Source organism: Macaca nemestrina, chromosome 3 (genome assembly GCF_043159975.1).
Source record: "Macaca nemestrina isolate mMacNem1 chromosome 3, mMacNem.hap1, whole genome shotgun sequence".
NCBI lineage: Eukaryota > Metazoa > Chordata > Mammalia > Primates > Cercopithecidae > Macaca > Macaca nemestrina.
The window spans coordinates 100,039,692-100,054,226 of NC_092127.1; the positions used below are offsets into that span (position 1 = coordinate 100,039,692).

Consider the following 14,535-nt stretch of genomic DNA (forward strand, 5'->3'; position numbering starts at 1 on the left):
ATGCTTTTATTTTCCCAGTCCATTCTGGGTCTTTGTTAACATAATCTGGTATTTCTATACTCAGACAATATTGCTAAAACATCATCATGGCTTATATTTTAAGGGCTTTTCCTTTCCAAGTTATTTTTATTATTTCATATTTTTATAGTTTACATTTATTTTTATATTTTATATCTTTTGTAACTGTACTTACAATTAGATATCTATATTTAAATGGTTTTAAAACTAACTGTCAACTTTTTTACAAGGCTAACAGTTTCTTGTGTTTTCAATTTTTAGTCTGCTAAAGTTTATATATTATTTTTTAATTTGAGGTAGGTTACATGGGTGGTATGACAAATTGCTGAACTCTGAAGTCTTGCATAAGACAGAATAATTTTCTGTTGCCTTTACACAAGAATAACAACCTGGGTGGGTATAAAATCATTTGCTTACAACTCTTCTCCCTTAAAATCTATGGAGAGTCATCAATCTCTTCTATCACTTGAGCTACAAAGCAACCTGAAGACAAACAGATTGTGTGTGTGTGTGTGTGTGTGTGTGTGTGTGTGTGTGTGTAACTTTTTCTGACTGGATGCTTTGTGAGCTGTCTTGATAGCTTAAAACGAACAATCTCTCTCCATTGATATTTTCTGCTATTCAGTAATTAGTATTCCTAGTACCTATTCCTATTTTCAGTTCAAGCATATAATGGAATTTAATTTTGATTATTGCAAATTTTGAGTTTGGGTTGTTTACTTTCTGTCACCTCATCATTTTTATTCCGTGACCTTGTTACTGGTGCCCTGGGTTCTTGAGATCTCCCATGACAGAAATCAAGAGAGATCACCAACATAGAAACAAAAGAGTTTTATTCACCTTGTGCACAAGGGAGTCAGCACTAAAAGGAAAAGGGAATGGGCTAATCCCTGAGGGTAGCCTGTGGGTATGGTTTTTTTTTTTTTTTTTTTTTTTTTTTGAGACGGAGTCTCACTCTGGCGCCCAGGCTGGAGTGCAGCGGCACAATCTCCGCTCACTGCAAGCTCCACCTCCCGGGTTCACGTCATTCTCCTGCCTCAGCCTCCCGAGAAGCTGGGACTACAGGCGCCCGCCACCGCGTCCAGCAAATTTTTTGTATTTTTAGTAGAGACAGGGTTTCACCGTGTTCGCCAGGATGGTCTCAATCTTCTGACCTCGTGATCCGCCCCCCTCGGCCTCCCAAAATGCTGGGATTACAGGCGTGGGCCACCGCACCCGGCCCGTGGGTATGTTTTATAGGGCATTTCTACAGGGAAGGATTACATTAGGGCATGTATAGGAGTTTTTCTAGCATTTGTGCAGTGGCTCAACACGCTTCTTCATACATTGTATGCAGCATCAGCTTATAAATTTCTACCCCAGACAAGATTTTTAGCATTAAAAGGAAGAAGGGGTTGGAGTCTGTCTCCAGAGCCCTGAGGAAGTCCTTAACCCCCTGAAGTAAGAACTCGCATTTGATAACTTCTTGGATCTTTTGTTACTGCTCGGCTGAGCCTTAGGTAAGCTAGAGCTTGAGTAAGGGGCTTTTGCTCTTTTCCTCCAGTTCATATTCAAACAGGAAACCAACCAACCTGCTTTTCTCAACCTTATCTTCTGCATTCTGGGAAATTGTTTCGAACTTATCATAAAAATTACTAACTGAATATTTTACAATGTTAATCTTGCTCTTTACCATCTCCAGTGAAGGCCTTAATTCTGATACTCTATTTTTGCTTTCCTAGAAAGTTGCTCATTTTGGTTAACTCACCATCTCAGTCTGCTGAATGTGTATCTTCAGCATTGCTTCATAGAGCCCATGTATTTTTGCATCTTAATGAAGAAAAGTGCATATGTTCTATAGGTTGTTTCTGTTTTGCAAAGAAAATCCACTGCATGCTCTTAACTCTGAACTTTCATAATAATTTTCATAGGCTGTATCCTTTCTCCTTTCCCACAACACAGAGCTATTAGGGTATGTTATTCATTTGTTGGTTGAAGGGTATATAGAATGTCATCCATCTCACTTATCCACTTGGGTGTCCCAAGATTTTCTTTCTTATCTAGACCTCATTTGGAGGTGATTGTGAATGTCCTAAGCCAGTGTGTAGTGTGGCTATGCTGGACTGAAGCGGGGTCTCTTATGTCTGTAATTGTTGGATGGGAATTTATTTTAAAAAATCTGAAGAATCCTGCAATACAATGTTGAAAATGATGGTACCCTGCAAATATATTGCTCCCAGTGTTGTAAGAAGGCTGTATACCCATATCGACTCCCCTTTACTCCCTATAGTCCTTTAACATTGAGACTTGTATTCCCTGAATGTGGGATGTGAAATAGCGGAAAGCAGAGTTGGCTACCTAATTTGCAGGGCCCAATGCAAAATGAAAATATGGGGTCCCTTAAAATAAAGGTGTTGTTAACGGTACTAAGATATAAGCATTTCCTTTTCTTCTGCAGTCTCTCTTTGGACCTATCATGCCGGGTTTTTGAATTTGCTATTTAATGTCACACACCTTTGGGCACAGGTACACTTGCTGGACAAGTGCAGACCCTCACAGGTACCTGTGCCCACCCTGCAGTCCACTGCCACACTAATGCACTTTGTCCTGGCTTTGGGTGGGAAAGCCAATCTCTCCTTCCCATGTCTCTGCCTTCCCAACCCAGAGCAATGGGTGACTACCAAGAGATTACAACCTGGCAGAGCTGCTCAGTACCTGGCTTGGGGTGAGTGAGCAGCTCACCCCAGCCAATCCCCACCTAATGCACCACAGCACTATCAGCCTGGGGCAAAATAACTTCTGCCATGCCTTACCCAATATGCCCTTGGGCAGCATGCCCAATCTCAACCTCTGTGAATTTGTGCTCAGGCCTCTGTCAGGGGAGGAAGCTGGCAGTGGTCACCAGGCAGAAGTGGGGAGAAAGAAGCTAGGTGGCGCTTTGGGAGGCCGAGGGGGGCAGATCACGAGGTCAGAAGATCGAGACTATCCTGGCTAACACAGTGAAACCCCGTTTACTAAAAATACAAAAAATTAGCCAGGTGTGGTTGCACGTGCCTGTAGTCCCAGCTACTCGTGAGGCTGAGGCAGGAGAATCGCCTGAACCTGGGAGGCGGAGGTTGCAGTGAGCCAAGATTGTGTCACTGCACTCCAGCCTGGGCGACAGAGCGAGACTCCATCTTAAAAAAAAAATGGTGGGTGGGATCTGTAGTGACAAAGGTCGCAGAGCTGGCAGCTGAGAGCCTGTCCCAAGAGGCAAGAGAAGGGACCACGTACACCTAGGCCTCAAGCCCCAGTGTGTGTTCCATTGCCCCATCAGACTTCACTTTCTATCCTCTTTTAAATGGTTTTCAAATCTACTTAAAGAGCTGTCCAGACCTTTTGTGTTTTTCTGTGCCTGCAAGGATATTTTACTAAGTTAACATAAGGCACACAGGTAATTCTTTGCCTGATGATATTTTCACTCACAATGTTACTTAGACCATAAGAAAGGTAAAGACTCCTTCCCTTCCTTTTAACAACTCCGTACTGGTGTATCCAGCACCATGAAGCTCTGAGGCCTTCTCTATTCACTGAAACAGGAGAGCAGACAGGTACAGTATAAGGAAGTGGAGAACAAGTTTGTTTGTTTTTTTAATAGCTGGCTCCAGAATTCTTTTAAGATGACTGTTGGTCAAGGAAAAAAATATATTTTCTAAGCTGCCTGGGGTAGAGGGTGAAATACAAAGGTTATTTGCACAAGCGCTAAAAGTTGCTTGCTTGCTGAATTGAAGTGCATGAAACAACGAGGAATTTGTCTTGCTGAAAGCGGGAGTGAAAATGTATAATGGAGAGGGATTCTCCCTGAGATGACAGAAGGCTCTACACTCTGGGTGATCTTTCTATCTCTGGGAGATCCAAATTTACAGAATGTGGGATAATTTTTTTTTTTTTTCTGGGATGAAAATACAGAATCTTAAAAATAAAAGCCAACGCACTTCCCATTCCCAGTAATTCTTGCCCTATAGCTTCACTGCTTCAGGGAAAGCATAATGCTGAGAACAAAGAAGTCTTTGCTTAGCTTTGACTTTCAAAGTAGACAAAAGGGAAAAAAAAGAGTGCAGCAGAAACAATAATCTGGAAAGCAAGGTTCTCACTTGCAAGAGCCAGGCTAGTTCGCAAAGGAAAGGAAAAAAAAAATTGTGATTCTAAGAAGCTAAGAAACTACTAAGGATTGAAGGGGTTCAGGTCATGCCACCCAAAAACATGCCACTTCAGCATAAGGATTATTTCAGCTGAAGGCAACTGAGAATCAACAGATGCAGGAAGTGTTCTCTGCTCTCCTCTCATTTGCCTAAATGTAGGGAACACATTTTCCTTGTGAAGGCATTGTCCTTTCACCGAACTCAGGTCTGGCTATTCACAGTTTGAAAAGCCAGATACATGAGAGGCGAGGCGTGGTGAAAGGAAAGCAGTTTTAATAAAATGCTATCAGTTGAGGACATGCCCGGACTCAAGTCTCAAAATGATATTTCAAATGGTAAGGCTGACTGAAGGGGTTTCTAAACAGGAAATCTGGTATGGGAAACATGCAGGAACGGTGCGGAGTGCAGGTTTGCATGTCTTGCTCCGATGGCTATCTTGAGTTACTGTCCACCCAGAGTACTAGCTGGTCCCATCTCGACTGCGACCAGGTTGTAGATTAACCACCTTGAAGTAATGTGCAGCTGGGTCTCCAGGCCTGGGCTGTTTCAAGATTAGCCCCTGGAATTTCTAAGCAAGCATACAATTAGATAAGCATGTATATGTTGGTCACAGGGTCATGGTATAAGGGAGTGTCCAGGGGGAAAGAGAAAGAAAAAGGGAAAAAACCATTTAAATACATGTTAAGGCTACTGGGAAGGGCTTTAAAATACATTTTAAAGCTGAGACTCTTGGTTACAACTCCCCACTGTTAAGTTCCATTCCATTTCTAAGGAAAGGGGGTGACGTGCTCCATCTAGCTACTTCCTGCTGAAACGGGGTGCAGTTAAGGGGCAGTGGAATGGAACCTCACCATTTGGAGTGGAAAATATTTGTGAGTCCGTGGGCTTAAGAAAGAGATGTGCTACAGCATCATGGTGAGTGTGTAACTGCAATAGAATCTATAGCGGCAGAATAAACCTAGCTCTATATCATGGCTAAAATTATGAGCAACTTTTTTTCACCAGGAGGGGCCTGATCCAAACTACGAGGACAGCCATTGACTTAGGACATTGTGGGACAAGACATAGCATTAATTTGCTTGTGCATGTTTTATAGGGCTGAGGATTTGTTTCCAGAATTATCTAGGATGTTCACATACCACTGAGTCTTATAGTGCACATTCCCCACTATCAATTGTGCTTGGAGGTCCTATGGGAATATGACAACAGGTTGGCTAAACTTACATATTCAACAGGTTGCAGGAGGGGCTACGAATATTCATGAAGGTGGTCCTGATACATGTGAATTGAACAAATATGCACGTAACATATGACCCATGTCATTTTGGGGTGGACACCTAATATTTAAATATATTACAATTAGGCCCTATACATTAAAAGGTATTTTCAGGACAGAAAGGCACCCAAGTGTGCAATTTCTGTAAACCAGCTAGAACTAGTCCATAGTCGGTGGTCTTCTATCAGGTGAAAATTATTAAAGTCAGTCTTGTGTTAATTAAATCTGTAGTTACGGCTGATGGAACAGGGGCTAGGGGCCAGTGAGCTTGAGGCCAGTGCTTGTCTGACTGTTAAGAGAAAAAGAAAACCCTTGTAGTGGCTAGAACACAGCTTACTTTTTTTTTTTTTTTTTTTTTTGAGATGGAGTCTCGCTCTGTCGCCCAGGCTGGAGTGCAGTGGCGCAATCTGGGCTCACTGCAAGCTCCGCCTTCTGGGTTCACGCCATTCTCCTGCCTCAACCTCCCAAGTAGCTGGGACTACAGGTGCCCGCCACCACGCCCAGCTAATTTTTTGTAATTTTTTTAATAGAGATGGGGTTTCACTGTGTTAGCCACGATGATCTCAATCTCCTGACCTTGTGATCCGCCCACCTTGGCCTCCCGAAGTGCTGGGATTACAGGCGTGAGCCACCGCGCCCATCCAGCTTACTCTTTAAGTGTAGGCGTGTGTCACTTAACCCTTGCCTGCATGGTCTTAGGTCCTGTTTATAATTTGTTATTTTGTTGTTACAAAAGTCGGTTTTGTCAGTCTTACAATGTCTATTTTAATGTTAGTGGTGGTCACTTGGGCCTAAATTCCTAAATTTCACAGGGGGTGGGCACAATGAGGTGTGTCCAATGCCCACTTCCTGCCATATCCTGAACTAGATTTTCAGGGTTTTGGGGATCCCCTTTGGCCAAGAGCGAGTCCATTCAGTCTGTTGGGAGGCTTAGGATTTTATTTTTTTAGTTCATATTCCTTTTATGGTCAACATATGCCAGAGGCACTATTGAGATAAACAAGTCAATTTTGTAACCCGGTTTTTTGGCTTTTGGTTTTGGTCTCTTATGCTGCTCAATTAAAGGAATTTTCTGAGTGCCTGCCCATCTCCATTCCCATTTGGCCTAAAACATTTAATTGGCTGTAAGTCTTCTGACTCTAAAGCCCTTTGCCATAGGGGTCCCACTGAGGAACAAGATGGACCCAGGGCAGCCAGTCACACCACCCCTGGCATCGATATGGGACAAAAGAAAAGCTTGGCCATCGATAATGCCTCTGGGGTTTAGGGAGCTTCTGAGTTGGTGAACACATCCTCGTACTAGGATGGTACATCCCGCCTACAAAGGGATAAAGCCTGCACTCAGGAACCTTCTAGACCTCACCCTATGTATCACTTGTTCATTTGTATCCTTTATAATAAACTACAAGTAAGTGTAGCATTTTCCTGGGTTCTATGAGTCATTCTACTAAATTATCAAGTCTGAGGAAGTATTGGGAGAACCCCTGACTAATCTGGGGGCCTGATACTTGCAACTGGCATCGGAAATGAGGGCAGTCTTGTGGGACTGAGCCCTTGAATCTGTGGAATCTGATGCTAATTCTGGATAGTTAGTGTCAGAATTGTAGGACACCCAGATGATGTCAGAGAGTTAGAGAAGTGTTGTTGGAAAAGATACCATTTATTTGGTGTCAGGAGGGAAAAAAGCCCTGAGGCCCCTGCCAAACTTTACAGTTACTTCTAATCGCACCTTACTCACAGCACACTGCAATTCTATTAGTCTGTTACTAGAACATGACCTGCACTCTTGATTTTCATGCGGCACCCCCTATCCTACCACAAACACAACTAATTACTTCATGGACAACGTTACTTGTGATGAAAAGCATTCCCAGATCCTTATAAGAATTTATCTTTCTCTCTCATACTTTTACTTTATATAATGTATCTTTAATCATGGCACTTTCACAATCTATTTTGTGTTAGTGGGGGCAAGAAATGCATAAAGAACTAAAAAAATTTTTATTGTATGAGGGACATTCTACAAAATACCTGACCACTTCTCCTCAAAACTGTCAAGGTAATCATGTCCAGACAATCAAAAACGAGGAAATTCTAAGAAACTATTATAGCCAAGAGGAGCCTAAGAACACACAATGACTAAACATAATGTGGTATCCTGGATGGATGCCTGGAACAGGAAAAGGACACCAGATTCAAACCAAGGAACTCTGAATAAAATATAGAAAAACAAATAAACAAAAACCCATTGTGGATAGTACAAACAAACAGGAAAAACAACTGTTCTTGAACAACCTAAAAACTTCTTACCAGAATTAATTTACGTACAAATCATTAGAAGTATGGCCAGTAAAACCACTGTTTGATTACATTTTGTTAGCTCTTCAATTTACTATATATACATATATTTTGTTTTGTTTTTTGAGACGGAGTCTTGCTCTGTTGCCCAGGCTGGAGTGCAGTGGCATGGTCTCAGCTCACTGCAACCTCTGCCTCCCAGGTTGAAGCGATTCTCTTGCCTCTGCCTCCCGAGCAGCTGGGACTACAGGTGCCTGCCACCGCACCCGTCTAATTTTTTTGTGTTTTTAGTAGAGACAGGGTTTCACATGTTAGCCAGGATGGTCTTGATCTCCTGACCTCGTGATCCACCCGCCTCGGCCTCCCAAAGTGCTAGAATTACAGGCATGAACCACCACGTGCGGCCTACTTTATATATTTAAAAGGAATAAAGCGGCATGTCTTTGAAGATAGTTTTTGAGTAATTTGGTAAGGATTACCCTATTTTTTCTCCTAAATTAGTAAAGAGTATGTATGTGTTCAAGGAATGAATAGTATTATGGGCTGGGTACCGTGGCTCATGCCTGTAATCCCAGCACTTTGGGAGGCCAAGGCAGAAAGATCTTTTGAGTCCAAGAGTTGAGACCAGACTGGGCAACATAGTGAGACCTCCATCTCTACTAAAATACACAAAATTAGCCAGGCATGGTGGCGCACACCTGTAGTCCCAGCTACTCAGGAGGCTGAGGCAGGAGAACCGCTTGAACCCAGGAGGTGGAGGTTGCTCTGAGCTGAGATCGTGCCACTGCACTCCAGCCTGGGCAACAGAGTGAGACTCTGGCTCACAAAAAAAAAAAAAAAAAAAAAGGAAAAGAAAAGAAAAAAAAAAAAGAGCCGGGCATGGTGGCATACTCCTGTAGTCCCAGTTACTTGGGAGTCTGATGTGGGAGGCTCACTTGAGTTCAGGTCAAGGCTTCAACAGGTGAGTAAAACTGCCTTGAGTTTACCTTTTTTTACACTCAAAGGTGACTGTCTTTCTTCGTAAATAAGTTCCAGAAGAGCAACATATTCTGAAATGCAGGAAATAATTAGGTATCATTTTTGTTGGTCTTAGAAGAAACTAGATGTTACAAGTTTATCCATAACTCAACATTTTTACAGATGGGCCCCTGTGGTGACTGACAGCTACAGTCCTTGGGGTCTGGCGAACTCAATGTTGCCTGCCCACCTATGCATACACCCCAGCCAGCATTCCGAGAGATGGGTCAGTGCCCTGGACCTCAAAAGAGATGCTTGGGCTTCCTGGGGGTCTGCACAGAGTCTGTGAGAGAAGAGCTGTGATGAATTCTCCAGGGCAACCCTGAAGACCAGGGGTCCTCAATGTACAGCTGTAGAACTGCTTAATAGCTGGTGTTTATGAATGCCTGGAATGTGACTGCTCACCTTTCAACTCTTTCACATATGGGGAAACTGAGGTTCAGAGAGGTCCAGAATGTTGCCAAGATTATCTATACAGAGAGTGGAGAAGCTGGAGTTTGCATTCCAATCTGTTAACCTTCAACAACCCTACTCCTTCTGCTTGGCTAGTGTTTCTAAACTGTGCAGATGAGGTATACAAAATTGATTTTAGGTTTTAGTTTGGCAGGTTTAAAAATAAGAATTCTTACGTTTAACCTGAATTAGACAAAGACCTCAGTTGGCACATGAGACCTGTAATTCTGTAGATATTATTGCTTAACATGTATAGTGCGCATATTAAAAAAAAAGTCAATTTGTGAAAATATTAAGGTGATACGTGAACACAGCCCTCCTGAATAAGTCTAATTTTGGAGTGCAGGGTCCTCCCTATCATTCTGCTTAAATTGACTATGGCTTCTGATCCTGGCCCTGCCAATTCTATATTTAGCGCCCAGTTCTCCAACCAACCCCTGTGTTACTCTGAGATTGAATTATGAAATAGTAAATATTCACACTGCGGTTTTGTGAAAAAAGCATGCTTAGTTGCCAAATACTTTGTCCATTTGGTCTGAGTTCTGTTAGTCTCTCAGGTTCTAAAAAACATATACATTTTAAAAATCAACCAATAGTCAGAATTATTAACCAATAGTCAGAATTTGTAGGTATTTCCTTTAAGGTGTGCAAAGTCAAATGAGAATACGTATGTCTGCTTTTCAAACTAGGGTACACATAAGGGGCAAGTGTTAACCAAGATTACCACGATGTGTCTTTCTAGAGGAACTATTACAATATCTCAAGGAGGTTAAGATTTTTGTATTACAATGAAATGTGGAATGAGAATGCACAATTTATATTATGATTAATGATATAACATGAGACTAAACCAGTTCAGTGTCACGACTGAACAAAGTTTGTGTTAGCAAAAAGCAATGTGAAAATGCAAAGCAGTGTTCAAATGTAAGTCATTACCCTTATCAAGTTTTAGAATCCTTAAGTCTCCAGGAAGCCAAATAGCCTCAGGACTTATCTTGCAGGGTTGTATTTCCTCAAGGCTATCAGGCAGGTGAAATTGTGTAAACTGAGGAAAGTGTTTTAATAGTGATGTATGAATTATCCAAAGAAAGTATATTCTGAGAGGTCTTCTGAAAAAGCTATTCTAGAAGCCAGAGGCTCAGCTCAAAAGACACTGATGATAATCCTCACGAAAGAAAAATAATCAGACGCGGGCTCTAAAGTCCCCTCAAACCAAATGACGAGCTCCCTATATATAGCGGGCCTAATTACTGTAACCACTGTCTCCCATGATATTTCTTTTGCTTTTTCTACTGATCCCGTATTACTTTAGTTTGACGAAATATTCCAAGTGCCTTCCTTATTGCTCTTATCTACTGTAAAGGTATTTTATTATGAATTATGCCAGTATTAGATTTTCTTCTATGAACAAAGCCGACATCTATTTATTAGCAACGTGCTAACAGAACTGGACCAAAGAAATTACAATTCCATTCTCATTTCCTATTATAACTCTACCAAAGATATCTTAAATGCCTGCATACATCACAAAGCCTACCAGGGGATGGTAAGTGATTTTTCAGTTAGAGTAACCCTTCAGTTTTCAATGAAAGAAATCATTATTGCATTTCCGCTGAACTAATTACTTGTATCTTATTTTTTTGTTTCTGAGACGGAGTTTCAGGCTGGAGTGCAGTGGCATGATCTCAGTTCACTGCAACCTCTGCCCTCTGAGTTCAAGCGATTCTCCTGCCTCAGCCTCCTGAGTAGCTGGGATTACAGGTGCATGCCACCACGCCCGGCTAGTTTTTTCTATTTTTAGTAGAGACGGGGTTTCACCATGTTGGTAAGACTGGTCTTGAACTCCTGACCTCAGGTGATCCACCTGCCTTGGCCTCCCAAAGTGCTGGGATTACAGGCATGAGCCACTGCGCCTGGCCACTTGTATCTTTTATCTCACTTCCTTGGAAGGATTTTCCTAATGCAGCAAGCCCACTTTGAGTCACACATTGGATCTGTTTAGCATACTACTGAAACTCAATATCCACAATGGCAGTAACAGCTAACACTCAATGTTATTCTGAGCGAGGCCCTATTATAAGCCCCTATTATTTAAAATCCATATGTCAACTCATTTACGCCTCACAGAACTCTCTGAGGCAGATATTACTTGTATTTAACAGATGGGGGGGTTAAGTAATTTGCCGATGGTCACAGCTGCACTCCTCTACAATGCCTCTTTTCATGTTCTACTTTATGTTAGTCTACTATTCGTGTGCTGGTTCCACAAATTAGATGTACACTTATATTCTCAGTATTAGTTTTCACAAAACATGCTGTATGAAAGCAAATGACATACATACTTTGTAAGCTTTCAAGTGTTACATAAACGTCAAATAGCTTATTAAAAACTACTGGCATCTATAAAGAACCAAAAAGACAGATGATAAAATGTAACCCTTACCTCTTCTAATTGCAATAGTTTGGGAACTGAAATCTATTTTCCTGGAACAGGAATGGGATTCTTTCCACAACTATTTAGGAACTCTCCCTCTTATCAGATGGAAAAAAAAATGAAGTGCAAATCCTTTTTCTGGGACATTTAAATCATACTTCGCTTCCTTTACTATTCTCAAGAGATGGCTGATCTGAATTGCTAATTGCCCAAATACTGCTAGTACAGAAATGCAATATTTAAGGCTCTATTTTCCTTCAGTTGTCTGCAGTCGCAGTGAAATACTTCAAGTGCAATTTTTGCTGAACTCTTAAGATTTTCAGCAGTGGAAAAGCTGTGGAAATGGAAACTTACCCCCAACATATTTCAATTTGGAAGTTCAACTTCAATGAAAAATCATAAAAATGTAAGTTTTATTGAGTGCCTTATAGTGTGCATGGGCCTTTATTAGACAAGCCGAATTCAGGCACAACAGACACAAGATCCCTGGCCTCAGGTACCTTATGATCTAATTAACATAATACATATTAGAAACAGTAGAAAGACAAGTTACATGTCAATGCCCAATGACTAGAGTCAACATTAAAGAGTTGTAATTTAAGTAATCCAAATTGACATCTAATCCTAAAATCATTTATAAAATGTATTTGGCTTTGGAATCCACAGGACTTCAAACAAGCAAAGTTTCACTGCAGATAGACAGTTACAAAGATGCAAGTACACTGAAACACTTAAGAGCCTTATTAATGATTTTTGTTATTTTGGATCTTCTGTTTTTTCCTTATTATGGTCCGAAGCTTCCTTAATACCAATTTATCAGACAGAAGCATGTCGTCTTGTTGTTCAAGATAATCCAGTAAATTTTCAGTCCATTCAAGTGCAGCTTTATGGCTAATATGCTTCTCTGGATTCAGCTCTGTTTTTCTACTCTTACTGGAAGGCTTTTGCTCAGCAGCCTTGGTCTGGTCCTCGGCACTTTCACTGTCAGCCAGCACCTGACAGCTTGAGTCATTGCTCCGAGAGTCGAACCACTGATCAATAGTCTCAATGTCAACATGTTCACATTCTTCTGTGTTCTGTAAAACTGTTGCTAAATTAGCTGCTAAAATGGCTCCTTCATCAATGTTCATACCTGAATTCTCTTCATTGCCAGGGAAAAGTTTTTTCCATGCTTTGGTTATGGTACTTGATTTTACCATGCTCCAAGCTCTTGACACTTCATAAATTGCATCCAACACCGTCAAGTTCTTCCAAAATATTTTTGGGTCAATTCCTTCATCCATGTATTTCTGGAGAAGTCCTGCTCGGTAGTATCTTTTTACAGTGGCTAGAACTCCCTGGCTCATTGGTTGAATCAGACTTGTGACATTTGGTGGCAAATATTTCACAATTATTCTGCCATCATCTGAACTCAACATTTCTTCATTTGGATGTGCTGGGGGGAAATCTAAAAGCAGCACTGCTTTTTCTAAAAGTCCCTTGGATTTCAAATGCTTCTGTACCTGTGGCACAAAGTACTTTTCAAACCACTGTCTGAAAACAGACTGTTCTATCCATGCACCTTTTTGACTGTAATATGTCACAGGAAGGTTTGAAAGGTCAGTGCCTTTGAATGCTCGGGGCTTTTTGGCCTTCCCCACAACACAAAGATTAAGTTTGTGTAAACCTGTGGCATTTGCGCAACACATAATAATGATTCTCTCTCTGCTTGACCTACACCCAGAAGTACTTTGTTCAGTTTCAAGAGTTAATGTCCTTGATGGTAGGCATTTCCAGAACAATCCAGTTTGATCAGCACCATATATTTGCTCTGGTTGTAGATTCTCTCTTTCAACAAATTCCTGAAAGCTACCACAAAATTCACTGGCAGCAGTTTCATCTCCTTTTAATTTTGTTCCTTTACCAGCAGCCTTTGGAATACCATGGCGCTGCTTAAATCGAGTTAGCCAGCCTGACGATGCATTAAAATCACCTTCCATCCCCAAAGCATCAAAAAAGAACTTGGCTTGTTTTGCACAAATCGTTCCGGACACTGGAATCCCATCTGTTTTCTGTTGGTTAAACCACTCTATCATAACTCTATCAAGCTCTTCATATGTTGATGACTTCATAGATTTACGTTTGGATACCCCACTGGTAGGATCTGAACTGTTTGCATAGTTTATAATCCTTTCTTTGTTCTTTTTAATATCACGAACTGTGGATTCACCGATTCCATACACCACAGAAAGTTTTTTGAAAGAGATGCCTTCCTCAAGTTTCTTAATAATGTCAAGCTTGTCCTTAATTGTCAACACCACACGCTTGCGTTTCCCCAACATTTTAAGTGTCTAATATTTTAGCTGATTACTAGAACAAGATAATTAACAACTAAGATTTGAATACAAAGCAACTAGAAAATGAGGTCGTAAGATTCCTCCTCTCACTTCTAGGGCCTAGATGGATAGTGCAATGACCAATTTCCTGACCAGGGCTACATGAATCTCTCTACTTGCTATTTTAAAACTTACAAACTTCCTACAGAAAAGCCTAGCTCCAATTAACTCTTACCTTCTTTCTTCCTCCTCACTTAGGGTTTAGGGTGTTTCATGAATTGTCATCACACTAGAGGTTAGAAACTCAATCAGTGCTGTACTAGTAAGGCCTCTAAAACAGTACTATTGCATACTCAATTCTTGCCATCCTTGCAGGTAATGTTCTTTGCCAAAAATAGCCACTAAATCTCAGGTGGAAGTATTTTAGGAAATGTGCTAGGGAGTAAAGAGTTTAAGTCAAGAGAGGACTTGTAAACTTGACATATAGGAAAATACAATGGGAAAACTCACCCGCTGACTATGCGGTCTTTGTCAAGCAGTGGATTGTATGGAATGCTGTCTCTC

General features: G+C 41.2%; 1 protein-coding gene across 1 annotated transcript; it reads right to left on the reverse strand.

Moving 5' to 3' along the window:
* Nucleotides 1-12,040: 12,040 nt before the first annotated feature.
* LOC105479628 (tigger transposable element derived 2) lies at nt 12,041-14,485 on the reverse strand. Its single transcript, XM_011737696.2, has one exon. The coding sequence runs from the start codon at nt 13,975-13,977 to the stop codon at nt 12,400-12,402; it is 1,578 nt and encodes a 525-aa protein (XP_011735998.1). The 5' UTR covers nt 13,978-14,485; the 3' UTR covers nt 12,041-12,399.
* Nucleotides 14,486-14,535: the final 50 nt, after the last annotated feature.